Source organism: Pogoniulus pusillus, chromosome 11 (assembly GCF_015220805.1).
Source record: "Pogoniulus pusillus isolate bPogPus1 chromosome 11, bPogPus1.pri, whole genome shotgun sequence".
Classification (NCBI taxonomy): Eukaryota; Metazoa; Chordata; class Aves; order Piciformes; family Lybiidae; genus Pogoniulus; species Pogoniulus pusillus.
In genome coordinates, this window is record NC_087274.1 from 26018414 (window position 1) to 26046087 (window position 27674).

Below are 27674 nucleotides of genomic sequence, written 5' to 3' on the forward strand. Positions count from 1 at the left end.
GCCAGCTTGAGCCGTGCCTTGGAATCACTTAAGCACTCTCAGAATCTGGCTGGGTGCATTTTGATGCTCAGATATGGATTTCTGGCCTTAATCATAGAGTCATAGAATTGTTCTGGTTGGAAAAGCCCTCTAAGATCATCATCCAACCATCGACCTAAAACTGCCATGGCCCTTAAACCATGTCCCCAAGTGCCATGTCTACAGGGTTTCTGAACACCTCCAGAGATGCTGACTCCACCACCTACCTGAGCAGCCTGTTCCTGTGCCTGACCTCTGCATTTCGAGGCTGAACCTTGAATATTGGGTTCCATTTTGGGCCCACTCACTCTTAAAAGGACATTGAAGTGCTGGAGTGGGTCCAGAGAAGGGCAACGAGCCTAGTGAAGGGTCTGGAGAACAGGTCTGGTGGGGAGCAGCTGAGGCAACTGGGGGTGTTTAGTCTGGAGAAGAGGAGGCTTAGGAGAGAGCTCATTCTCTGAAAGGAGGTTGGAGCCAGGTGAGAGTTGGTCTCCTCCCTGTAGTATCCAGGTGATAGAATGAAGGGAAATGATCTGAAATTGTGCCAGGGGACACTTGGGTTGGAGATTAGGAAAAGCATCTTTGCTGCAGGAGTGGTCAGGGATTGGAGCAGGCTGCCCAGAGAGGTGGTGTCGTCACCATCCCTGGAGAGGTGTCCAAGAAACCCATGGACATGGCACCTGGGGACATAATTTCATGGCCATGGGTGGTGGTGTTGGACTGATGGTTGGACTGGATGATCTTGGAGCATTTTCCCAACCAAACCCAATCCTGTGATTCTCTGATTCTATTTCAAATGCATGCAGACAGAGCAGCTCCTCATTTACTATTCATTATTTTTTCACTCCTTTTACCCATCTGAGAACAACTGGCAGGGAAGATTTGGAGTTCTGTGGCTTCATTACTAAGAAAGAGAGACCTTCCAAAAATGCCATGTTCTGTAGCTCCAGGGCCACTTTCAAACAGAGGACTATTTACATATTTGCCCTCGCATGAACATGATCCCTCATCTAGCTAAACTCCACAATCAGATGGAAGAAAACCCACCCAAACTACCCTAACCCTTTGCCTTCTCTTAATCCATGTACAAGAGGGTGTTTTTCTTTCTTTTTTAGATGTGTTTCCCTCCCTCCTAAAATAGAAGCAATTGATAGGCTCATAAACAAATACCAAACATTAAGTCCTAATCTCCATCTAGAGGAGCCCTGACCCCTTTTTTTTTATGGGCAGAGAGGGTGGAGGGAGGAAACAGGGCCAGGAGTTGGAGGTTTAATGCTTATTAAAGTTTTAGTGGGTGGGAAAATGCAATCAATAAATTTTGTTTAATGCCTGGAAACTGGTGTTGGTTTTCACTGGCTACACTGGAGAGGAGTTTTCATTTGGAAACTAGGACACTCGTAGTTGGAATGACAATTAATGTGGAGTGAATATGGTCCCAGTTGGAAGCTGGGCTTGGGTTGGGTTTTTTTTTTGATGAATAGAATGAAAACTCCCCTCACACACACAACCTCCCCACCCTGGCTCCAGACTGAGGGAGCTTCCGTTTTTAATTAGCAAAGCAGGCAAAATTTAGCTCATTGTGTCTTTCTGCTCCTTTGGGCCAGTGGATGCCTTGGATTTCTCCAGCTCCCTGTCATGAGGCTGTGCTTTTTATTTGTTTGCTTCACTTCTTTTTTTTTGCTGTGGGGAGGAAGGTGGGGGATGGAATTCAGGATACTTAGGATTAAAGTCATTGTTCAGGGGTATTTGCAGCCAGCTGCCTGCATTAAGTGGAGATTAGAGGAGCGCACACCAAAAGTGCAAGGGAAAGGCAGAGGAGCTGAGATTTGGGAGCTGCATAGCTGTGAACCCAAGGGGAAAGGTTGAGGCTCCGTGGCAGGTTTTTTTTCCTGCTGCCATGTGATCTCAAAGCCCACAGGGTGAGAGCTGATGGCTTCAAACTGGCAGAAGTTCTATGCAGATGAGACATTAGGAAGCACTTCTTCCCCCTGAGTCCAGTGAGGCACTTTGGACTTCCCCAGGCCTGAGGAGCAGAGATGTAAAACCTGTTTTGTGGTGGGGTCTGTCTGTTGAGATCAAGCTGGGATGCCCCTGCTGTGCTATCTGAGAGCTGGGGCCAAGCTGGCCACTGTTCTTCAGAGGCAGACAGCAGGAGGATGACACATCAGCAGTTTCTTGTTTCACCTCAGATCAGCTCCATCCCTCTGCCTCAAGCAGGGAGTGGTCCTGGTTTGACCACGTTTGGCTACCACAGTTAAGTGAGGTGGGCTGTGTGATGTGGGCTGCACTCACCCATGTGCCAGGCTGGGGCTGTTGTCATCCCCACCTCGAGTGTGGGCTGCTGAGACCTGATTCAGTTTATTGCTGCTCTCTTCTTGAGTAAAGCACAAAGGCTCCTGTGTCTGAGAGAGCAGGAACCGTTGGCTTGGGCATCCTTGAGGTGCTTCAGCAGGAAACAGGAGCTTTCAGAGATGTAGAATCATAGAATCTCCTGGTTGGAAAAGATCTTAAGATCATCAAGTCCAACCATAACCTAGTATCACCTGGTCAACAATTGTCAGACCATGTCCCTAAGCTCCTCATCTGAACATCTTCTGAACACAGAACAACACAGCCTGGGGAGCACAGCATCCCTACGCTGTCGAGCCTCCGTTCCCCTGCTCCCTGTCTTTAGGGACCATTGGAGGGCCTTTCATATCAGTCTTGGGTTTCTGCTGAAAGAACAGCGTGCAGAAGTGTGAGATGGACATATGTGGGTGGTGGTTGCTTCCCTCTTTGGTGTTTTGAGTTGAGGGGAACCAAGGAAAGCGCCAGCCCGATCTAGCCAATTTTAAGGACTCCCCATCACTGCCTGTTCCTTTAAGCCAGCAGAGCCCCAGCTGAATGCTGTACTTGGGACTAGTTCTGGGCTTGCAGCAGCAACCAGAGCTCTGTGTCTCCTGGGGGTTACATTCCCATTTTTTTTAGGTGTAGCCAGGGCACCATTTGGATTTGTTCTCTTTCTTATTCTTTTTTTTTCTTTCCCTTCCTAACCAGAGCTTTCCAAGTGCCACAGGGAAATCCTCCTGGCCAAAGTGGGGTTTGTAGCTATTTGAGCTTTGTGACCATTTATTTCTCCTAACTCTCAGCAGCTGAATTGGGCAATCTGAGAAAAGAGTCCATTAAAAGGAGGATACTGTAGAGTCCTGATGAATCCTGTTTTCTACTTGGCCGGTGGAACAGAAAGCTAATTGCCAGTAGTAAATCCATTCAAAGGAGGGCTGGAGGGAGGGAGAGGAGCTAATATTCCTCCTTGAATGCCATTTAATCTCTGAAACCTTTCATGCAGATGTAAATTAGGATTTGCACAACAGAGTCAACAGTTGCTCCCTAGATAAGGCAGATTTGCAACATCTGCTTTTCCATTCCAGAAGTTCTTCCAAAGTCACTTCTGGGGAGAGCCAAGCTAAACACTGCAGATTCACCCACCCCCCCTTTCCATAATCTCTTGTTTATGCAGAAAGCTGCATCTGACAGAACTAAACCTGGTGATTGTTCTGATAATCCTCCAGGAATAAAGGTTGCTCTTCCTAAACCACTCCCACTGAATGCGGGAGGTTTAACAAAGGCAAGGGGCAGAGTGGCTGGAAACTACCCAGCAGGGAAGGACCTGGGGGTGCTGGTTGACAGCCAGCTGAAGGTGAGCCAGTGTGTGCTCAGGTGGCCAAGAAAGACACCAGCATCCTGGCCTGGATCAGCATCGATGTGGTCAGCAGGACCGGGACAGAGATTGTCTCCCTGCTGGTGAGGCCTCATAGAATCAACCAGATTGGAAGAGACCTCCAAGCTCATCCAGGCCAACCTAGCACCCAGCCCTAGCCAGACAACTAGACCATGGCACTAAGTGCCTCAGCCAGGCTTTGCTTCACCTCCAGGAATGGTGACTCCACCACCTCCCTGGGCAGCCCATTCCAATGCCAATCACTCTCTCTGCCAACAACTTCCTCCTAACATCCAGCCTAGACCTCTCCCGGCACAGCTTGAGACTGTGTCCCCTTCTTCTGTTGCTGGTTGCCTGGCAGAAGAGATCAACCCCACCTGGCTACAGCCTCCCTTCAGGTAGCTGTAGACAGCAATGAGGTCACCCCTGAGCCTCCTCTTCTCCAGGATGCACACCCCCAGCTCCCTCAGCCTCTCATAGGGTTTGTGTTCCAGGCCCCTCACCAGCTTCATTGCCCTTCTCTGGACACCTTCCAGCACCTCAACATCTCTCTTGAATTGAGGAGCCCAGAACTGGACACAGCACTCAAGGTGTGGCCTGAGCAGTCCTGAGCACAGGAGCAGAATAACCTCCCTTGTCCTGCTGGCCACACTGCTCCTGATGCAGGCCAGGATGCCATTGGCTCTCTTGGCCCCCTGGGCACACTGCTGGCTCCTGTTCAGCTACTCTCTACCAGCACCCCCAGGTCTCTTTCTTCCTGGCTGCTCTCATCCACTCAGTCCCCAGCCTGTAGTGCTGCTTGGGGCTGCTGTGGCCAAAGTGCAGAACCCTGCACTTGGCCTTGTTAAATCTCATCCCATTGGCCTCTGCCCACCCATCCAGCCTGGCAAGGTCCCTCTGCAGGGCTCTCCTCCTCTCCAACAGATCCACACCTGCTCCTGGCTTGGTGTCATCAGCAAACTTACTGATGCTGGACTCAGTCTTCTGGCCCAGATCCCTAGTATCAGGTGATAGAAGGAGAGGAAATTACCTGCAGTTGTGCCAGAGGAAGTTTAGGTTGGAAATTACAAAGTATTTCTTTGCTGCAAGAGTGGTCAGGGATTGGAACAGGTTGCCCAGAGAGGTGGTGGAGCCACCATCCCTAGAAGCATTCAAGAAATAAGTGGACATGGCACTTTGGGACATGGTTTAATGGCCATGGTGGTGTTGGGTTGATAGTTAGACTCAATGATCTTGGAGGCCTTTTCCAGCCAAAACTGTTCTTTGATTCTCTGATTCCATAACTTCACATCCTGCAGTTCCTGAGAGCTGCCTGCATCAAACTCAAAATAAAACATTTCTAGGCTTAGCCAGAAAGCAGAATTGATGTGCAAGAGGAGCAGACATCTGATGGAAATAGTGACACAGTTCAGCTCTTGGAGCTGTGAACCACCCAGAAAGTGAATTATTGCTGGGATGAGCCAAGCAGCTCTGGAGATGAAGTATCTTATCCTTATAAGTGAATGCAAACAAAAGCATTTTGGCATTGCTGGGCCAGTTGCTCCTCATTGTGGAAGGTGTTTTTCAGCTAGTTGCTGCCTTTTTTTGCTCCTCTGAACAGCTCCAAAATTGCCTCTTCATCTGGAGTGTTTGCTACAAGCAGCAGTGATGGTGCTGCAACTGTTGATCTCCATCAGAAGTGTCTCTTGGTGGTGCTTGGCTCAGTTAATCAGTGGTTGAGTTTTAGTCCTGCCTTGAGGGCCCACCACCTAGACTGCCACCTCCTCTCTTCAGAACTCATCAAAGCTGTAGGCACATTAATCTCAGCTCTGCTGATGGAGTGGGCTCCTATAACCCCATCAGGAGTGAAGTCCCCAGTCATTTAGATCTGTGTCTGCTGTGGTTTTGAAGAGGTGCTGCTGATGTCAGTTGGGTACCAACTGGGAGTTTCCTTTGGGAGCAGGGGGTTCTTTGGAGCCTGATTTGCAATAGAAGCACATTTCTGAGGGTGTAAAGGATGGGTGGAAGTAGCTGTTTGCCATCAGTGAGGATGGGTTTCTGGGGAAACAGGACTCAGATCCAGGAGATGAGTGTTCAAACCCAGGAGATCCAAAAGCCTACCTCCCCACAGTACTGTTTTGCAGGGTGGTCAGCCAGAGACTTGGCTGCAGTGTGCCCAGCTCTCTTTCTGCTTTAGTGCCTGTGCCTAGTAAGGAGTTGCTCTGGCAGAGCCTCAGTAGAGCCACTGTATGATGCATTTCCTTTGGGAGTGCTCTTTCACCCTCCAGCACCTCTTCTTGTTTACTCATACCCATTTCTCCCTCCCTTTGCAGAGTACTTGAGGAGCGAGACCACCTTTCTGGAAGAGCTGGTGTTTGGAAGTGGAGATACCATTGAACTTTCCTGTAACACCCAAGGCTCTTCTGTGTCTGTTTTCTGGTTTAAAGATGGTATTGGGATTGCACCTACCAACAGAACTCACATTGGACAAAAACTGTTGAGGATAATCAATGTGTCGTACGATGACTCGGGGCTGTACAGCTGCAAGCCAAGGCATTCCAACGAGGTCCTGGGGAACTTCACAGTCAGAGTTACAGGTGGGTGCCCTCTTGGTGCTTTTGGTGGTCGTGGTGGGTTTCCACTTTTGCTTCTTCATGTGTTCAGCACAGCTGGTGTTCTGTTCTGGTCAGCTCTTCACTTTTCTGGTGGCTCCTGGCAGTCATTAGATTGACCAAACAAACAGTGGAAGAACTTTTGTGTCTCCATACCAAATGTTAAAGCTTGATGAGAGTACTGAGGGGGGACTTAGAAATGGAGCTGGTCAGGTTCAGCCCCAGATCCCCTTTTCCACTCAAATTACGTGTGTTTTGGTGTCTGCTGAGGGAGCAAGCTGTGGCTCAGGGAGGCTAAGTGACTCTTTCCACTTTCTGTGATGAACCAGTGGCAAAATTGCAAAGAAAAGCTGGAGGCTCCTGAAAACTCTTTCCTTGTTGTGGCTGATTAATCTCTTCCCTTTGCTCTGCATATCACAAGTTTGTTTCATAGAATCCATGAATGGTTTGGGTTGGAAGGGACATTCAAGATCATCCAGTTCCAACCCCTCTGCCACAAGCAGGAACACCTTCCACTAGAACATGTTACTCAAGGCCCCATTGGAACTAACCTTAGAATCATAGGATCAGTCAGGGTTGGAAGAGACCACAAGGATCAGCCAGTTCCAACCCCCCTGCCATGCCCAGGGACACCCTACCCTAGAGCAGGCTGCACACAGCCTCAGCCAGCCTGGCCTCAACCACCTCCCTGAGCAACCCATTCCAGCCTCTCACCACTCTCATGCTCAACAACTTCCTCCTCGTGTCCAGTCTGAATCTCCCCATCTCCAGCTGTGCTCCATTCCCCCCAGTCCTGTCACTCCCTGAGATCCTGAAATGTCCCTCCCCAGCTTTTTTGTAGCCCCCTTCAGATCCTGAAAGGCCACAAGAAGGTCCCCTGGGAGCCTCCTCTTCTCCAGCCTGCACAGCCCCAACTCTTTCAGTCTGTCCTTGAGCACCTGCAGGGAGGAGGTATCCACAACCTCCCTGGCAACCTGTTCCAGTGTTCCACTACCCTTATGGTAATGAACTTGTTCCTAACATCCAGTCTAAATCTGCTCTTCTCTATATTTAGATTGGGTGTTTGGAACAATTTTCAGGAGGGTTTAACCCCTTCTGGAACTAAGCTTTTGAAAACTTTCCTTTGCCTTTGCCCTGTTGGGAAAAGCTTAAAGCATCCCCAGGCAGCAAGTTGAGCTCCCTCAAAAAGCAAGGGGTTCTGCCCAAAAACCAAACTCAGAGATGTTTGTGCTTGTAAATCACATCCACCCCATAAAGGGCTTTCTGGTGTCAGAAATGGGATTTTGTGTAAGTGAGAGAATCAAACCACCCCGAGAATAAAAGCTCATTTCAGGGGAGCGTTCACCAACATCTGCTTTTCATTCAGCCTTACTGGAGATTGCTGTGAATGCTTCAAGGTCAGAGCAATTAAATGGTTAAAGGAGTATTTGGCCCTTGAAAGGCTTTCTTTAACTAGGTACGATTATTGGAGCTATCTAAGGTTGTTAGGAACCTTTCTCTCTCCCCCTCTTTATTTTTTTTTCCTAAGTGACATTAAAATGCTTTTGAGTTCAAGGGGCAGCAGGGAGGCAGAAGAGGGCAGCTGGTGAGATGCTCAAATGAAACAGCTGCCAGCCCCTAAAAGTTTGGAAAGTGAGAAATTGTTTTTAATGGTGGAAGGGCTGATAATCCTCCACTTTTGAACAGTTCAAGCCCCTGTGTTTTTCTTCTTCTTCACTAATAATAGCTAATAACAGCTTAGGAACCAGCGAGTAACCTGAACCTGCTTTCTGACAGCATTATGAGGCTTTGATTCTATTAGCCCAAAGTGCTCGTAATGAGGAGGCTCCCTTTTAGCTGTCAGCAGCACTTGTTTTCCAGCTTTGAAGCCCTGCTTTAGGTGGCAAGAGTGGTGCTCAGATAGCTCTCCATGGTGAGCCCTGATGGCTGAGCATGGCACTGCCAAGATGAGATTGTTATCAGAGGTGTGGGGGTTGTGTTCCCACTGCTTAAAGGTAGCACCACGATTAGAGTCAGAGGATGCTCTGACTTGGAAGGGACTTTTAAAGGTCAGAATATCAGGGAGGGACAGGACTAGGGGGAATGGAGCACAGCTGGAGATGGGTAGGTTCAGACTGGACGTGAGGAGGAAGTTGTTGAGCATGAGAGTGGTGAGAGGCTGGAATGGGTTGCCCAGGGAGGTGGTTGAGGCCCTGTCCCTGGAGGTGTTTAAGGCCAGGCTGGCTGAGGCTGTGGGCAGCCTGCTCTAGGGTAGGGTGTCCCTGCCCATGGCAGGTGGGTTGGAACTAGATAATCCTTGTGGTCCCTTCCAGCCCTGACTGATTCTGTGATTCTGTGATCTGGTCCAACCCCTCTGCAGTAAGCAGGGGGAGGAGGTTGGAGTGAGCCAGTGTTGGTCTCTTCTCCCAGGTAACTACTGACAGGACAAGAGGAGACATTCTCAACCTGCACCAAGGGAGATTTAGGTTGAATATTAGGGAGAATTTCTTTACTGCAAGAGTGGTCAGGGATTGGAACAGGCTGCCCAGGGAGGTGGTGGAGTCACCATCCCTGGAGCTCTTCAAGAAACTTACAGACATGGCACTTCAGGACATGGTGTAGTGGTCATGGAGGTGTTGGGCTTGATCTTGGAGATCTTTTCCCACCTTTAATTATTCTGTGGTTCCATGATTCTATGGTCATAAAGCTAAGGCTGCATCTCTCACCTGAAACACAAGCACGAGGGCAAAGACTTTCCCCTCAGTCTTGTGGAGCTAGTTTTGAATTGGTTTAAAAATGGATTCTGCCCCTCTGGTTGCAGTCAGTTTGTTAGAAACCTAAAGTAAACTCTAATCAGATGTTAATGTATGGGTAACCAAATCTGAGCATGCAGAGCTGAGAATGTGCTGGCTTCCCCCTCAGTGCTGGTGGGCATTTGGCTTAGGTTCTGCCGTTGCCAGGACTTGAGTGAACCTGCTGGTTCAGCCAAAACACCTAAACATCCCCCTCACTCTGAGAGAACCCTGTGGCATTTCCCTAGCTCTGCTGCCAGCAGGACCTCAGCTGTGGATTTGCAGGTAGATAGGTGCCTGGGAGTCTTCCTTGAGGCTGTGCCAAAGAGAGGGTGCAAAGCACAATGTGCCACTGCGCTGGAAAGCAGGGAGGTGCTTCCTGTGTTCCTCCCTCCTGCAGATGGTGAAAGTCCTGCCAGATCCTACAGAGTTCTCTTTTTGTTCCTTTTCCTTCTCCTTGCCTTTGCTTTGCCTTTCTTTGCCTTTGCTTTTTTCTTATCTGTGGTAGAAGGAGCAGTTAGGTTGTTTTGGGGAGGTAGAGATGGAGATTTCCCACCTGCAGCATGTGCTCAGTGACAGCCTGGAGGAGGAATGTAAAGGAGGGGATTGGTTCATGGAGCAGCCATGTTGATGGTCTGCTTGCAAGGAGGAGTTTGAAAACGTTGGTCTGGGTGGTTGAGCACCCAAGGGCAGATGGGGCTGGAGTGTGTCAAGTTAAAAGGAAAATGGAGGGAAGTAAGTTAGAAAAACTGAGCTGTCCTGAAGCTTGGTGAAGGAAAAAGTCTACAGAGTGAATGCCAGGGATGAAAAAAAATCAGGGGTAAGCTCATTCTGCAAAGAGAAGCTTCCCCTTTTTTGTTTATGAGAAGAGCATTTCACGTGGGGAGAGGCATTTGGCACTGGGGGGGGGATGTTCTGGTGGCAGAGCACTGGCAAACTCAGGACATCTCCCACTCAGTTCAGACAGCTCCTGGGCCATTGTCCCTGCCATGGCAGCGTGGGAGCTTTGGGCTGGTGGAGCTGCAGGCAAGGGTGACCCATCACTTGGATGTCCTCCCTCACTGGCACATCCTCCTACCAAGGCACCCAACAGCCTCATCCAGCCTGCTGTCCCCCTGTGCCATCCTCTTTCTTTCCTAATCTTCTTTCCCCTTCTCCTCCTAGATTCGCCTTCATCAGGTGATGATGAAGATGATGATGATGAGTCAGAAGATACAGGTAATTTGCTTTTTGGGGACAGAGGGGAATTTTCTTTCAAAGAGATGTGGTTCCCATCATCGTTAGGCTGAGGGGCAATGGTTTGAAACTGGAGCAGTGTCAGTTTAGGTTGGAAGTTCTTTGCTATGAGAGTGGTGGAACCCTGGAACAGCTTGCCCAGGGATGTGGTTGAGGCACTGTCCCTGGAGACATTCCAGATCAGACTTGATGTGGCAGCCTGATGTCGCTGCAGGTGTCCCTGCTGAACTGCAGGGGGTTGGACAAGATGACCTTTGAGGGTGCCTTCCAACCTGGTGCAATCTGTGAATCCAGGTGTTCACCTGATCAGAAAGCAACTCTGTGTTGAAGTTGATGACCTCAGGATGCTCCTGTGATGATGCTGACCTGAAAACTTAGAAATAGCTGCCAGAGTGGTCTTGCTCCTACAGGAGCAGGAGAGGAATTTTTCCCTTTGGAGACTTCATTCTGTAAATCTGACTTGGTGAGCTAGAATTAGAAATTCTCTGCCACACAGCTCCAGGCAGACTCACTGTAGTGAGGTTTCTTTATGGCTGCACTGATGCTACACCAGCTCTTTTTGACTCCATTGCTGCTACATCAGCTTTCCACTGCTGCAAAACTTGGCTTGCTTTATTTTTAGCTGTTCTGATTCTGGTCCTCATCTCAGCTAGAGTCAGAGCATAAAGTTTACGCTCGTTAAAGGCCAAATTGACTGATGCCATAAGCAGCAGCAACCAATGGCTGTCTTAGGTTGATGGTTGGACTTGATGATCCTAGAGGTCTTTTCCAACCAAGACAGTTCTACCTTCCTAATCTCTTTGGCTTTACTGACTTTTTCTTTTGCTCATGTTGGGACGAGAGCCCCAGGACAGATCATAGAATCATAGAATCAGTCAGGGTTGGAAGGGACCCCAAGGATCATCTAGTTCCAAGCCCCCTGCCATGGGCAGGGACACCCTACCCTAGAGCAGGCTGCCCACAGCCTCAGCCAGCCTGGCCTTAAACACCTCCAGGGACGGGGCCTCAACCACCTCCCTGGGCAACCCATTCCAGGCTCTCACCAGTCTTATAGTGAAGAACTTCTTCCTCATGACCAGTCTGGACCTACTCACTTCCATTTTTGCTCCATTCCCCCTAGTCCTGTCACTCCCTGTTATCCTGGAAAGTCCCTCCCCAGCTTTTTTGTAAGCCTCCTTCAGATCCTGAAAGGCCACAAGAAGGTCACCTGGGAGCCTCCTCTTCTCCAGCCTGCATAGTCCCAACTCTTTCAGTCTGTCCTCACAGCAGAGCTGCTGCAGCCCTCTAATCATCCCAGTGGCCCTTCTCTGGACAGGCTCCAGCATCTCCACATCCCTCTTGAAATGTGGGCTCCAGAACTGGATGCAGTACTCCAGGTGGGGTCTCACCAGAGCAGAGTAGAGGAGGAGAATCACCTCCCTGGCCCTGCTGGCCACACTTCTCCTGCTGCAGCCCAGGATCTGGTTGTCTCTCCAGGCTGCAAGTGCACACTTGGATCTTTTGCTTTTACTCTGAACCTCTTTCAATCCCAGTCCTTGTTTCCTGAAGAGCAGTAGTGCTGATCCAGATCGTGATGTGTTTTGGAGTCAGCAGAGTTAGGTTTTATTGCCCTCTTTCTCTTCCTACAAAGCAAGCTGCCCGTGCCTATATGCTTTTAATAAGTAAGCATCTTGCTTTTGAGCTCCCAGTCAGCTCTGTACCTTGGCAGCAGTTCAGCATGGCTGAAAAATGTCTCCTGCCCATAGCACTGGGCATGCAGGACTCTTTAAAAGAAGGTCTGCCACTGTAGTAAGTTCATACAGCTGTGTAGTGCAGTGTGTGGACAAGAAATGGTCAGTCACAGTGCCAGGAGATCCAACAGTGGCAATTAGTGGTTTGCTGATAGCTTCTAATTCCAGTACCTGAAGGGGGCCTACAAGAAAGCTGAAGAGGGATATTTTGTAAGTGCTTGTACTCATAGGATGAGGAAAAAGAGATTGAAGCTGGAAGAAGTGAGATTGTGATTGGAAAATTAGGAAGAAATTCTTTCCAGTGAGGGTAGTGAGACACTGAAACAGGTTGAGGTTGCCCAAGGAGGTTGTGAATGCCCCCTCCCTGGAGGTGTTCCAGGCCAGGTTGGATGAGCAAGCTGGTCTAGAGGAAGGTGTCCCTGCATGTGGCAGGGGGGTTGGAACTAGATGGTGTTGAAGGTCACTTGTGCAACTCAAACCATTCTAGGATTCTGTGAATTAAGGGCCAGATGTTGTGAAGTGACAAGGACCTTTGCAGAGGTACTTAGGGTGCCTGCTGCTTGCTGAAGCCTGATGGGGTCAGTTCTGGTCAGGATTTGTTCCTGCTGAAGAGCAGTTCCTGATGAGCGCTGTTAAATGGTTTTGTACTTCTCTTTGTAGTGTGGCTTGTAGTAAACTCCATCTCTTAGCAACAGGTATCACAAAACATCAGCTGGGTTGTGGGGCAGGACTCGTTTTCCTTCAGTGAAAAGGCAAACAGAGGTTTCACTGAGAGGATTTATTTATAGCCTGCACTCTGGGTCTTCTTGACTTCAAGGCTGCCTCTTTTTTTAGCCCTGAAGGTAATGACTGGCTTTGCTGAAAGGTCTGCTTGGAAAATGCTGGATTCTCTTCAGCTTTAAAGTGCTTGATTAGCTTCAGATGGAACCTCATGGTGTGGTGTGACAGGGATGTGCCTTACACTGCTTTGTTTAGTGTCAGACCCTCCACTTCCTTAGCCTTCCTCTCTTGAGCTTGAAGAGCTGTGTTGTTCACTCCGGCACCGCCACAGCTGGGACATCCTGGTAGGGACAGGGGCTGCAGGACCATCTTGGGCAGGTGGACACATAGATGCAGTCCTATGGACAGCCCAAAGAGCTGTGACCTCTGTCTCTTGTGGCAAAAAAGAATCACAGAGCGGCATGGGTTGGATGGAACCTCTGAGAATCATTGTCACCATCTCTGGAGGTATTTAGAAGACTCGTGGATGTGGCGCTCAGGGACATGACTCAGTGGCAGTGTTTTAGCAGCAGTGGTGGAATTGTGAGCCCAAGTGAGCAGCTGGACTTGATGGTCTCAAAGGTCTCTTCCAGCCTTGACAGTTCTATGATAGTATGATCTAGTCTTGCCCCCTTGCTAGAGCAGGATTACCTAGAGTAAAACTTCCAGGCAGGTTGGGAATGCCTCAAGAGATGAAGACTCCACAACCCGTTTGGGTGTTCATAAAACATGGGGATGTGGCACTCTGGAACATGGCTTAGTGGTCATAGTGGTGTTGGGTTGCTGTTAGGATCTTGGAGAGCTTTCCCAACCTTAATCATTCCATGATTCTCTCCCAAGGGCAGCACAAAACAGGGCATCCTTTAGAGACAGGCAGCAGAACAGATGAAAGAGGAACTTGAGCAGCTTCAGATCACTGACCCTATCACAAACCACGATCCTCCTTTGCAGAGAGAGGCTTTCCAGTCCCACTGCTCCCCACAGCTGGTTTTCCTGGCCCTGAAACAAAACCCAAGCTCCCTTTTCACACAAGGCTCCTCTACCCCAGCACTCCCTACCCTTCGAGATCTGTTTGTTTGGAGCCCCCGCAGCGCAGCCCCAGCACCATCAAAGAGCCCCTGGAATCTCCAATTAAAGCTGGCTCTGTGCTGGGAGGTGTCAGCTGGGGAAATGACACAATTAGGGTTGATTCTGTCTGCTGCAGAATTTGGGGGCAGCTCCTAATTGCCAAATGAGTGCTTGGCTGTATTAATTATTCCGAGTCTCGCCCTCGTTTGGGTTTTAATTGGCCCTTCCAGTTGGATGGGTGGCCGATGCCTTTGAGGAGCCAAATGAACTGTTGGGTTCAGTGTTTGCTGATGGGAAAGGGTGGGTGATAATGGCTGTGGGTCACTTGGTTTGGTGCTTTTTGGTGGTGGTGGTGGTTATTTTTCACACCTGCAAGCGCAGAATCAGGGCTCAGAATTTATTTAGAGAGAGGAGCTCCAGAAATTGGCTTGAAGCAGAATGAACAACATGTGCCCCCTGCTCTTAAAAAGAGGGAATGGAAGGACTCTGGGGGGCACAGCAAATCAAAAGCAGGGGTGTTTTGTTCACTGCTGCTAAGAGTAAGAACAAAGGCGATGTGGAGACTCTTCCAGTTCCAGTCTGACTTTTGGCAGGGTTGGTTGAGTCTTGGTATGCTAATCCAGGGGTGCCCAACCATCAACAGGTGATAGCAGCATCTTTATGTACCATAAAGACCTTCATTAAGGGGTTGCAGCCACTCTTACAGTGTTGTTTGTCCTCTCTTCTGTGTAGATTCACCAGTTTTCTCAGCTCAGGTGATAGAAGGTAGATAGTTACCTGATGCTCTGCTCCATAGATTCATAGTCATAGAATCAGCCAGATTGGAAGAGACCTCCAAGATCATCCAGTCCAAGCTAGCACCCAGCCCTAGCCAAGCAACCAGACCATGGCACTAAGTGCCTCAGCCAGGCTTTGCTTGAACACCTCCAGGGACAGTGACTCCACCACCTCCCCAGGCAGCCCATTTCAATGCCAATCACTCTCTCTGGCAAGAGCTTCCTCCTAACATCCAGCCTAGACTGCCTCTGGCACAGCTTGAGACTGTGTCCCCTTCTTCCATTGCTGGTTGCCTGTCAGAAGAGACCAACTCCACCTGGCTACAGCCTCCCTTCAGGTAGCTGTAGACAGTAATGAGGTCAACCCTGAGCCTCCTCCAGGCTAAACAACTGTGTTCAGACCACATTTAACCTCTTTGAGCAAGTAGGAGGTGTTACTGCCCATGTCAGGAGGCTGGAACTAGATGATCTTGAAGGTCCCTTCCCACTCAAACCATTCTGTGATCTTATGATTATCCTGCAGCATTTGAGGCCTCTCCTGGATCAGCCCTGACTTTGCAGCCAAATTTTGCAGCCAGGATTTTGCAGGAGCAGGGGAATTGTGGGGATTCCTCCTGCTGCTTTTGTTTGCTCCTGCTGCTGGTGCCATCCTGGCAAGAAAAAGCCCTTCAGCAGTTCCATTGTGTGGAAGATGAGGTGGTACACAGCATGGGTGAGCACCAGATCCCTCTGAGAGGTGGTGCTGACTCTGATAGGCATCATGGCACCTTGTGCAAGGCAGCTTGAGGGCAGATGCAAGTCCTCTCAGTTCTGGATTTCCCTCTCTGGAGTGGCATCCCTGAGGCACCTGCATCCAACCAGCTGGCTGCAGAAATGTAAAAGCAGATGAGGGCCACGAGGATACTGAAGGGCCTGAAACATCTCTGCAAGGAGGAAAGGCTGAGACTGCTGGGGCTATTTAGCCTGGAGAAGAGCAGCCTGAGAAGAGATCTTCTCAGTGCTCAGCAAAAGCTGAAGGGTAGGGAGCAAGAGCATGGGAGCAAACTCTTCTCAGTGGTGCCCAGTGACAGGGCAAGGGCTAAGGGGCACAAAGTAGAACAGGAGGTTTCACTTGAACTTAAGGTAAAGCTTGTAAAGCCCTCCTGGCCGTGAGGAACTGGATGTCAGAAGCTACTTCCAGGAGGCTCTTCATTTGCTGGGAATGCTCTGCCTGGGCACACTGCTCTCTCATCTCACAGAACCTCAGCATGGTGGGGGTTGGAAGAGACCTCTGGAGATTACTCAGTGCAATACCCCTGCTAAAGCAGGCTCACCCATAGCAGGTTGTCCAGGATCACAATGTCCAGGTGGGTCTCTTTTCAGAGAAGGAGCCACCACAACCATTCTGGGCAGCCTGCTGCAGGGCTCCAGCACCCACACAGCAAAATATTTCTTCCTCGTGTTGAGGTGGAGCCTCCTGGGTTCCAGTTTGTGTCTGCTGCCCCTTGCCCCATCGTAGGACACCACTGAAAAGAGTTTCACATTTCCCAAGGCAGTTCCTGAAGGACCAGCACCTTAAGTTTGCCTGTGGGTGTCTGCCATGGGTGGATATGAGTACTCTGTCTGTGGTGGATATGAGTACTCTGTCTGTGGGTGCTTCCTTCCCATCTGGAGGAGAAGCTGGTTGCACTCCTTAGTCTCCTTGGCTGTTTTGCAGCCCAAACACTTTGTGCCTTGGTCTCCCTTTGGAGCATGGAGCTGGTGGGGCTGGATGCTCTCCCTGGCACAGCAGCAGAAACTCTCCATGTGTGCAGCTTTGCAGAGCTTCCTTAAGCAGAAAACGAAAGCTGAGGAGCCTTTTTTTTTCTCTCTCTTCAGCTTTCTCTTCCTTTCTTCCCAGCATAATGAGTTTGCTGCTGCTGCTGCCTTAATTTGGAGTTAATCTGTAATGGTTGTCAGGCAGCCAAGAGGCTTCACTGTCCTCCAGGCAGAGGAGGAAAAAAACTATCTCATGCTAGCACTGGTGTTTTCAAACTTAGGCCTGTTCAAAGGTAACATGAATCTTTCAAACTAAAATCACTTGTACTTAGAGAACATAAACATGATAAACCAGTTTGGCACTGGGGCTTGGCTTTTTCTTTGGATTCCTTTCCCTTAAGGAGGCCACACCACGTTTGTGCTTACCAAGAAGCAAACTTCCCACTGCACTCAGCTAACACTTTTCCTCTCCTCCCTTGCTGGCCCATCTATAGTTTTGTACAGTTCCAACATCTTTCTGCCCTTGATGCTTCTTGGCTGCTCTTCTCCCAAAGGTGCATCTGTGTCTTTTCACAGGCTGAGGCCAGATTCTCAGCCAGATCTGGAAGAAATTCTTTACAGTGAAAAATTAGGAAGCTGGAACTGTGTTCATAGATTCACAGAGTGGTTTGGGTTGGAAGGGATCTTAGACATCATCCAGTTCCAACCCCCTCTGACGTGGGAAGGGACACTTCCCACTAGCCCAGCTTGCTCAAGGCCTCATCCAGCTGGCCTTGAGCACCTCCAGGGAGGGGGCATCCAAAACCTTCCTGGGCAACCTGTTCCAGTGCCTCTCCACCCTCACTGTAAAGAATTTCTTCCTAATCTCCAGTCTAAATCTACCCTCCTCAAGCTCAAATCGATTGCCCCTCATCCTATCACTAAAAACCCTCATAAAAAGGTCCCTTCCAGCCCAAACCATCTAGGATAACTCTTCCTGTTGATTTCCAAGCAGCTACTGTGTATTCATACTGACATTACCAAGGCAAGAACCTGGTCACAAGCCTTGCATCACAAACCCAGCAGGTAGTAATCTAACTGCCACTCCCTGCACGCCAAAGCCTCCTCAAAAGGCTCACCAGCTGATACCCTCCGTGCCAGAAACAGGTCTGACCAGCTTGGTCTTTTCTTTCCCAGGTGTCCCCTTCTGGACCCGTCCGGATAAGATGGAGAAGAAGCTGCTGGCAGTTCCTGCTGCCAACACCGTGCGCTTCCGCTGCCCGGCAGGTGGGAACCCAACTCCTTCCATCTACTGGCTGAAAAATGGCAAGGAGTTCAAGGGGGAGCATAGGATTGGGGGCATCAAGGTAAGGCTCGGGTTTGGAGCTCGTCTTTTGCCAGCTGTTGAGAGTTGTGTTTCGCGGTGGCTACGCCTGGGGCCGTGTGAGAGCATGGCTGTGTGGCAAGCCTAGCAGGGTGGGGGTTGGAAGGGATCTCTGTGGGTTATCTAGTCCAGTCCCTCTGCTAACAAAGGCTCTCCTACATCAGGTTGCACAGGAACACATCCAAGCAGCCTTCAAAAGTCTCCAGAGAAGGAGACTCCACAACATCTCTGGGCAGCCTGCTGCAGGGCTCCAGCAGCTTCAAAGTAAAGAAGTTTTTCTTTACATTGAAGTGAAACCTCCTGGGTTCTAATATGTGCTCATTGCCCCTTGTCCTGTCACTCACCACCACTGAAAAGAGTCTGGCTCCATCCTATTGCCTCCCACCCTTCAACTATTGCTGAGCATTCATCAGATCCCCTCTCAGGCTGCTGCTTTTCCCCAGGCTCAGCAGCCCCAGGGCTCTCAGCCTTTCCTCATCTCAGAGATGCTTCAGGCTCCTCAGAATCTTTGTAGGCTCCACTTTACTCTCTCCAGTAGTTCCCTGTCTCTCTTAAAGAGGAGAGCCCAGAAGTGGACACAGTACTCCAGCTGTGGCCTCACCAGGGCAGAGTAGAGGAGAAGGAGAAGCTCCCTCAATCTGCAGTGGGTGTGTTTGTTGCAGCCTTAGCAATTACTCAACACCAAAGTGTTTTAAATTGGTGCTGTCCCTTGGGATTGAGGGCCAGTGCCCTTTGGGTTCGTCTGCAGAGGTCTTCAGGTTAAAATGAGACTGGCTTTATGGTTGTCTTATGGACAGTGATGAGAAAGCAGGAGCAGAAAATTGCCTCCTAATTTCTGGAGATCAGCCCAGCGTGTTGAGATGTGTTAGACTGAGCTCTAGCTGCTCCCAGCATTCAGGGAAAACTGACTCAGCATCCTCTGAAGGTGTGGGAAGGACCTCACCAAAGAGCTGGATCGTGGTGCTGGTGGCCATTAACATTCTTGTGGTATAAATCACTGACCCCTGGTCAAGTGTTGGATTCCCTTGTAGCCAGAGTCATAGCATCTGCTTCTTGGCTGCCTTCTTCTCCCTCCTTGCTTTCTGCCATGAGTTGTTCTGGAAAATGCTCTGGCTTGTGTTTATGGATGGAGCTGAGGGACCAAAAACCCTCACTGCACTCAGATGATTTAATTAGCCAGAAATTTCTGTGCTACTGTGTGTGATGACTTATGGCAGGACTTCAACAGGAAAATCGTCTCTCCCCTGATACTGTTGGTTTTCTTCTTACTTTGTCCCCTTGAGGTCACAATCAGACTCCTTGCTGATTTTATTTGGGGAGAATAAAGCTGGCAGCAGCTGGATATAACAAAACCAGTGTGGCAGGAGGGATGTTTGAGCAAGTGATCTGTGCTCTGCCTGCCCTGGTGTAGCTCTGGGCTGCTGCTCAGGGGGGATGATTTTGAGGAAGGCACCATCATCAGTAGTCTGAATAAGCTGTGTGCTGGTGCCTGCCACATTGGAAGTGTTTTCAAAGGACATGCCAAGCATGCTGTGCTCCAGAAACCAGAAAAGGATTCAAAGAAGTCTTCCCTCCCTGCAGTTTTGGGCTGCTTCTTTCCTGTTAGCTCAGACCCAGTCCTGAAAGAGCCTTTTGTGATTGCTTCACTGAAGCTTTTGAAGCTCCCTGGGTCCTGTCCCTGCCCCAGCCTGGAGGAGGCTGAGAAAGTGCTCAAGTTCAGATCTTCTGAAAGGAAGGGAAGCCTTCATGCAAGAAGGCTGGGAGGAGACCTCATTGCTCTCTACAGCTCCCTGAAAGGAGGTTGCAGTGAGGTGGGGGTCAGTCCCTCCTCCCTACTATCAGGTGATAGAATGAGAGGAGAGGGCCTAAGAAATTGCATTAGGTGGGGCATTAGAAGAAACTTCTTGACTGAAAGGGTTCTCAAAGACTGAAACAGGCTGCCCAGGAAGGTGGCTGAATCCCCATCCCTGGAGGTGTTCAAGAAACACGTGGACGTGGCACCAGGGGACACTGTTTAATGGCCATGGTGGTGGTGTGTTGAAGATTGGACTTGATGATCTTAGAGGTCTTTTCCAACCAAAACAATTCTATGAACAGAGGAAGGAAGTTTAGGATGGAAAAGAAGTGGGGAAGCAGCTGCTGTGGTTAAGCAGCCTTTTGACAGGTAACATTCACCCAGCACTGGCATCTTTGGCTGGTTGTAGATCATCACAAAGCATTTCCAGGCTCACATACACTATTGGGGTTGCTTTTCACAAAGCTGTGTGCCATCAGCTGCACTAAATTATGCTTGCAGAAGCCAATCTAAAGCTGAAAGCAACTCCCCAGCCCACTTCCCAGTGGTTTTTAATCTCTCCTTGAGTTTAAATGGACACATTTCATCCTCTGCAAGACGGCATCGCTCCGCTTTGTTTCTCTAGGGGTACCTTCCAGCAGCAAGCCAATGCTTAAAAGAGCTATTGAAGGCAATGTCAGGCCAATTACAGCAAGATTGGGTTAAGCTCTCTATCTGTCTAGGTGTGATTCTTTGTCCTTTCCTTGGTATAAAGACATCTTTCCACTTCTTCCCTTGGTTGCTTGCTTTTCCTGGTGGGCCATGGCTGGAGGCAGGGGATCTGGTGGAAATTTCCTGCAGTATGAGTGCACTGATAGCTATCAGCTGAGGTTTGAAACAGAAAAGGAGCTTGAAAACCTGCTTGGTATCTCATGTATTTAAGATTTAAATTCCCTGTTACAACTTAACTTCATAACAGGATTAAGGCAGCTTGAAAAGAACGGGCAAGAGCCAAGATCTGGCAGAGCTTGGTTGGCTTACTTCACCTCCAGATCTAGTCTTAACCCAGAAATCCCTGAGCTGGGAATGCTCTCATTTGTTTTCAGTGCATGGCAGAGTTTTGGTGTTGATTGTGAAAGGTCTGTAGCCAGCAGGTGGGAGCTGACCGCTCTTCCACTTCTGCCTCTTGGAAGTGATGTGGGGATTGCTTGTGATTGCATGGTGTGAAGAGAAGGATGAGTGCAAGAGAGAGGGCTGCAAGCTAACCTAGTTTTGTTGCAGTTTGTCCTTGACTAGCAAAGAAAAGAAATTCATATGACTTCTCATATGAAATTTCCCAAAGAGCATTAATGGTTAAATCCCTGTTGGAATCTCTAATAGTGTAAGCCTCTGTGTGTTAAATGACCCTAGAAGGGAAGATGGAGGGGGAGGGGGAGGGAGAGAGAGGATTATCCCTTCCCCAGACCACTGCACTGACTTGCATACCAGTCTGGCAAAGAGGGACTGAGCTTCCAAGAGTGTCTGCTAATGTTTGTTTCACAAGGAGCCAAGAATGACAACACCAAATAAACCAGAGGGATTTCCAGTATCTCACCCCCTTGATTAATGCCTGCACTAAGTCACTTCATGTTTCCAGGGCTTTATGGAGCGTGGTGGCTATCTTCACTTGGGAACAGCCCTTCTTACTCTGCTTTAAATCTAGACAGCAATCTCATGCTAAAAAAAAAGGCAACTTAAAAAAAATCCCTCATCTGGTTGCTTCTAAAAGAGTTTCCAAACAAGTTGTGCCCCAGGAGTCTGTGCCCCCCCCAGCTTCTCCTCTCTGTTCAGAGTCCAAAGCCTCCATCACAAATATGATGAAGAGAAGTTCTTTGGAAGTGCCATAAAAGTTTCTTTGAAAGTGCCTCCTAAGTAAAACACCTACTTTGGACCTGGCTTTGTAAGACAGTTCAAACTGGGGACTCAGCTGTGTGCCTGGAGCCCCATTTCCTTGTAGTAGTTCCTAAGGGTTCCAGACACAAATGCTTTGCAATGCTGAGAAGTGGGTTAAAAGAAGTCTTCAGACACAACTGTGAAACAAACCTGTCTGGAAACGAACCCCTGAGCAGCTACACATTTGCATGGAAACTTCCTTGAGAGTCTGATCTGTGCAGCTGTGACCTCCAGGTCCAAGCTCTCTGTTCTCAGAGCTCCTCTGACTCTGCAATTGCTGCATGGTTTCAGGGATGCTCTGATGTGCCCAGGTGGCCAAGAGAGCCAATGGCATCCTGGCCTGCATCAGGAACAGTGTGGCCAGTAGGGCAAGGGAGGTTATTCTTCCCCTGTACTCAGCACTGGGCAGGCCACACCTTGAGTGCTGTGTCCAGTTCTGGGCCCCTCAATTCAAGAGAGATGCTGAGGTGCTGGAAGGTGTCCAGAGAAGGGCAATGAAGCTGGTGAGGGGCCTGGAACACAAACCCTATGAGAGGCTGAGGGAGCTGGGGGTGTGCATCCTGGAGAAGAGGAGGCTCAGGGGTGACCTCATTGCTGTCTACAGCTACCTGAAGGGAGGCTGTAGCCAGGTGGGGTTGGTCTCTTCTGCCAGGCAACCAGCAACAGAACAAGGGGACACAGTCTCAAGTTGTGCCAGGGAAGGTCTAGGCTGGATGTTAGGAGGAAATTGTTGGCAGAGAGAGTGATTGGCATTGGAATGGGCTGCCCAGGGAGGTGGTGGAGTCACCATCCCTGGAGGTGTTGAAGAAAAGCTTGAATGAGGCACTTAGTGCCATGGTCTGGTTGACTGGCTAGGGCTGGGTGCTAGGTTGGACTGAATGATCTTGGAGGTCTCTTCCAACCTGCTTGATTCTGTGATTCAAGCTGGGTGTTGCTTTACAGAAGGTGCAATGTTGATTCTGCATGGAGGTCCATCTGGGTGGGGTGAAGGTGCTGTCGTACTTGGCCTGACACCTGCAGCAACCAAAAGTTCAGTTTGGATTTGTTTAGCCTCCTGTGACCCATACCCTGAAATGGCAGGAAATGTGTTCAGTGGTCCCTGGCAAGTGGGATGCTCGGCAAGGTCGTTCTCAGGGCTTCAGAAACCTTCACAGCTTTGTTAAGATGATTTTTTTTTTGTTCTTGCTCATCTTGCAACTGTTTTGTCTGCTTTTCTGACTTGAAACCTTCTCTTTACAACGTTCTGGCTTTACTTGCAACGTGGTCCTTTAAAGAGAAGCATCTGGATGCAGTTTCTGTCTAGCAAAAGAGGTTAACCGACTTCATATTTGAGTTCACCTGCTGCAGCAAGAAGCCTCAGGAGCAGTTACACCCTGGGCTCCTCCATCAGCTCTTGGCATTCTGTATCACAGTGTTATTGCCATCTCCTGCCTCTGTGTCCTTGGAGTCACCTTCAAAGTGTTTATTAGTAAAGTTGAAATGTTCTGCTCTGGGCAGCAGAAGGCATCAACTTAATATGCAAAAGACTTGGAGAGCTTTCATACACCATGTGTCCTGGAGTCATCTTTGGTATCATTTGCTGTCTCTGTTAACTCGAGGTTTGCTTTCCATGTCCATTATTTCCCTTGTGCTCACTATAAGCAAACTAGAACACAGGCAGTTTCACTTGAACTTAAGGGAAATCTTTGCTGTGAGGGTGATGGAGCCCTGGAGCAGGCTGCCCAGAGAGGTTGTGGAGTCTCCTTCTCTGGAGGCATTGAAAACCCACCTGAATGTGTTCTTGTGCAACCTGATCTAAGCCAACCTGCCCTAGCAGTGGGGCTGGACTCAGTGATCCCCAGAGGTCCCTTCCAACCCCCAGCATTCTGAGATTCTATGAAGCAAACCTTCTAGCTGGGCTCCCAGGGCAGTAGATCAGGATGGAAGCATAGGTTGTGCTTTCCCTTCTGCTGCTCTGGACATGAGCCACATCTAGAAAACCAACTACCATAAAATTTGGTGCCAAAAGAGAAGGGCTGATCCTAGGGACCAGCTTTGAGGCTGGGCATGTTTTCTCCTGTTTTTCACAGGGAGTTATGGGCACTGACTCAGCGGTAGACACCCATTTCTGTTCAAACAGATGCCATGGCCTGTCGCCTCTCTAGCACACATCTTCAAAACGTGCTGTAGCTGGGGTAGGAATTAGGAGTTTTATTGGTTAGAGTCATCCTAGGGGTGAGATGTAGCAGTTGGTGAAGGTTTGCAGATGAGAGGGCAGTATTTGGAGCTGACAGAGCCTCTGGACCAGAGCGGTGCAGCAGAGGGGACCAGCAGGTCAGATGCCTCCTGAAGTTGTTGCTGTAATGAGAGGTGGCACAGTGAGCTGTCAGCTGGGTTCATTGTTGCTGTTACTGTGCAAGCATCTACCAGTCCCTGTTGGAACCTCAGTGTGTTATGTTGTGCTAGGCTGCTGATCCACTGGGCTGAAGTCCTTTCCACGTTAAGCCTTTACTGACCCTTGCAATGGCTCCTTGTGATGGTCAGGCCTACTCTGGGGTCCATTCACAGGATGTAAGGGGTTGGAAAGGAACCAAAGAGATCATCAAATCCAATCCTCCTGCCAGAGCAGGACCATGCAATCTAGCTCAGGTCACAGAGGAGCACATTCAAATAGGCCTCCAGAGGAGGAGACTCCACAACCTCTCTGGGGAGCCTGTTCCAGTGCCCTGTGACCCTTACAGTAAAGAAGCTCCTTGCGTTGAGGTGGAACCTCCTGTGCTGCAGTTTACATCCATTGCTCCTTGTCCTATCCCAGGGAGCAAGTGAGCAGAGCCTGTCCCCCATCCTGACCCCCAGCCCTCAGATGGTTATAAACATGGATTAAATCCCCTCTCAGTCTTCTCTTCTCCAGACTAAGCAGCCCCAGCCCCCTCAGCCTCTCCTCATCAGGCAGCGCTCCAGTCCCTTAATGATCCTGGCCAGGCTTGTAGAAGCTCATTGGTTGCTCACTGATTCGAACGGGCTGATGGTGATGGTACTTGACCAGGAGCTTGATGGTTTGATTTCTTCTTCCAGTTGCGACACCAGCAGTGGAGCTTGGTGATGGAGAGTGTGGTGCCATCAGACCGAGGGAATTACACCTGTGTGGTGGAGAACAAGTATGGCAACATCAGACATACCTACCAGCTTGATGTCTTAGGTGAGATGTCGCTGCTTTCCCTCAGCAGGCGATGGGTGTTGATGCTGAAGAGATGTGTGATGGGCTGTGGGAAGCAGGAGCTTGGTTTCTCTCCCAAAAACCTGGATCGAGGATCTTCTAAAGCCAACAACAAACTTCCTTTTGGCCAGCAATTGATCTGTGATCAATACATTTATTGATTTTGGTCTACAGAGCGGCCAGACAAGAAATGTCTCCTTCATTCCCAGATGGTTCTTGTCTGCTTTGAGAAGCCCTGGGTAGAGCAGTGGTCAGGACGCACCTGAGTGGGGGTAATCCCAGTCTGCAGCCTTTCTGCTGCAAAGGCAGGAGGTGAAGGGCTGAGGGGAGAATCCTTGCTGGAGGAGGGAGAGGTCAGTTAGGATTTCCCTCTCTTGTGTTTTCCAGAAAGGTCGCCTCACCGACCAATCCTGCAGGCAGGGCTTCCTGCCAACCAGACCGTGGTGGTAGGGAGCAATGTGGAGTTTCACTGCAAGGTCTACAGCGATGCCCAGCCTCACATCCAGTGGCTGAAACACGTGGAAGTCAACGGCAGCAAATACGGGCCCGATGGGACTCCCTATGTCACGGTGCTGAAGGTTGGTACATGCTCCTTCTTCTCGCTCTCAAGGCCTTTCTCTGCCTTGATCTTGGTGGGCAGGTCCAATGTGGTGATGGTCCTCAGAGAAACCCAACTCCCTGCCCTGCTTGTGGCAAGGGAAGTCAGCACTGAGTGAAGGTGCCGCCAGTGGAGGTCGTAAACTTCATTGACAAGCCCTAGATGAGCAGGGCCATGTGAGCTGGGAACTCCCAACAGAAGGTGTTCAAGGCCACATCACTTAGAAAAGTAATAATGATTTAAACCAGATAAAGGTTGGAGCAGATGATTCTTGGGGTCTGACCTGGCAGTCTGAGATTTTGGGGAGCTCAAGGTCCCTTTTTGTGTCATTGTTTTGCATCTGTAAGAAAAAAAAATAACCAAACCAAAAAGCCGTAAGGATAAGGCCAGGGCAGCTGCTGGGTTTGTTCTTTCCTTTAAGCACAGTGAAATACTCTGCTTTTTTGGACTGGGTGCAGCAGAAATGTCCCAAAGTTGGTGTTGCAGACCCTTCTGTTTGCCAGAGATAACACAACTACTGCAGTGGCAGCGATAAGTGAAGCCGTTGTAAGGGTTGAGGCACCTCTGAGAGCACAGCCATGAGAGAAGAGAAGCTGTCAGATTGCATCTGACCTAGAAATGCTTAGAAAAACCTTTTAAATTCTAGATTATTTTCTTTTTTACAGATTCAATTGAGGTATTTTTCAAGGCTTATCAAAACAAAGAAGCTCCCAACTCAAACACATTCTTTCCTTTTTCCAAGTAAACACAGTGCAACCTGCACCTACCAAATAACTCTGAGCTACCAGCACCTGAGAGCCAAGATGGTCTTGTTCCAGCTGCTAACCTTTCTGAACGTTGCTGTGCTCCATGCACAGAAAAGCCTGGGTGGATTGTAGGTTTTTTTGCTTGACAAAAGCATTCAGGAAGATTTTACTTTGCTAAAATGCTGCTTTGAAGGGAATTTCCAGCTCAGAAAAAGCCAGTAGGTGTGATTTGCCCTCAACCCGTATAGACAGGTTTATAGTGAGGGTGGTGAGACAGGTTGCCCAGGAAGGTTGTGGATGCCCACTCCCTGGAGGTGTTCAAGGCCAGGTTGGATGAAGCTTTGAGCAAGCTGTCTGTTGGGAGGTGTCCCTGCCCATGGCAAGGGGGTTGGAACTGGATGATGGCTAAAGTCTCTTCCAACCTAAATCATTCTATGAATATAAAAACTGGAGAGCAAGAGAGTAAAGAACACATTGGACTTTTAAAAATCCCTGGGGTTTGAGTTTGTTTATTTTTTCTTTTACTGTTTAGCCTGGAGAAGAGGAGGCTCAGGGGTGATCTTATTACTGTCTACAACTACCTGAAGGGGCATTGTAGCCAGGTGGGGGGTGGCCTCTTCTGCCAGGCAACCAGCAATAGAACAAGGGGACACAGTCTCAAGTTGTGCCAGGGTAGGTATAGGCTGGATATTAGGAAGAAGTTCTTCACAGAGAGAGTGATTTCCCATTGGAATGGGCTGCCCAGGGAGGTGGTGGAGGCACCGCCCCTGGGGGTCTTCAAGAAAAGCCTGGATGAGGCACTTAGTGCCATGGTCTAGTTGATTGGTTAGGGCTGGGTGATAGGTTGGACTGGATGATCTTGGATGTCTCTTCCAACCTGGCTGATTCTATGATTCTATGATTCTAAAGGCATCCTGTGTTGGTGATTATGATAATCAGTAGACCCAAACTGGCTCTGCAATTAAAACTGAAAGCAAATTTCTGCCCCTGCAGCTTCGAGCTGAGGTTGCCCTGTGCGTGGACGTTGCCCGTGCGCATCCCGCCTCACGCACCCTTCTGCTCTTTGCATGAAGCCTTAAACAAAACCCAACAAGACCCCACTCACCAGACAGCCTCTACAAACCTGTCACCCAGCCAGATACATGATAATAAAAGCCAGAGACCCTGGAAATAATTAACACAGATTGAAATAACAGATTGGTTGGAAGAAATGGTTGGAGACGGCTCCTCAGGATTGGCAACACGCGCTCCTGGCGACTCGATAAAACTCCCTGTTTTCTCCCAGCCTCTCCCAAAACGTGTCTGAATTATGCATATTTGAATTTCCCCCCCCCCTCCCCTGGTTTCACAGCCCAGCACCAAGGTCTGAATAGCTGGCTGTGTCACATGTCATCCAGTAGAGTCTCCCAACTCCGTGTGTGGTCCCCGTGGGATAAAGTGCTACCTTTTGGGAAGCTCGCAGAGCCGCTGCAAGCAGCGCCTTGTGTCCAGAGCACAAGCTCCCATGTTGCTGTGGCAAAGAACATATAAATAGTCCCTATAAATAGTGGTTTGAAAACGAAGTTGGAGCAGCACTGGGGTGGCTGGGTCATTAGAATTGCCAAATACCTTCTCTTCTGTGGACGGCAAAAGCTCCGCATTCCTCGAAGGGGAGCGCGGGCAGGCGTTTGAAAGCCCAA

General features: G+C 49.4%; 1 protein-coding gene across 5 annotated transcripts in view; it reads left to right on the forward strand.

Annotated features, from left to right (window-relative positions):
- Positions 1-27674, forward strand: part of FGFR3 (fibroblast growth factor receptor 3) — a 62989-nt gene that overhangs the window by 17229 nt on the left and 18086 nt on the right. For 4 of the 5 annotated variants that reach the window (XM_064151552.1, XM_064151549.1, XM_064151551.1 and 1 more), the window contains exons 3-7: positions 6031-6294; positions 10245-10298; positions 17563-17732; positions 24510-24633; positions 25039-25229. In XM_064151552.1, the coding sequence (XP_064007622.1) occupies positions 6031-6294; positions 10245-10298; positions 17563-17732; positions 24510-24633; positions 25039-25229 (803 nt within the window). The remainder of the gene's footprint in view (positions 1-6030; positions 6295-10244; positions 10299-17562; positions 17733-24509; positions 24634-25038; positions 25230-27674) is intronic. The other variant, XM_064151553.1, reaches the window with a different exon arrangement.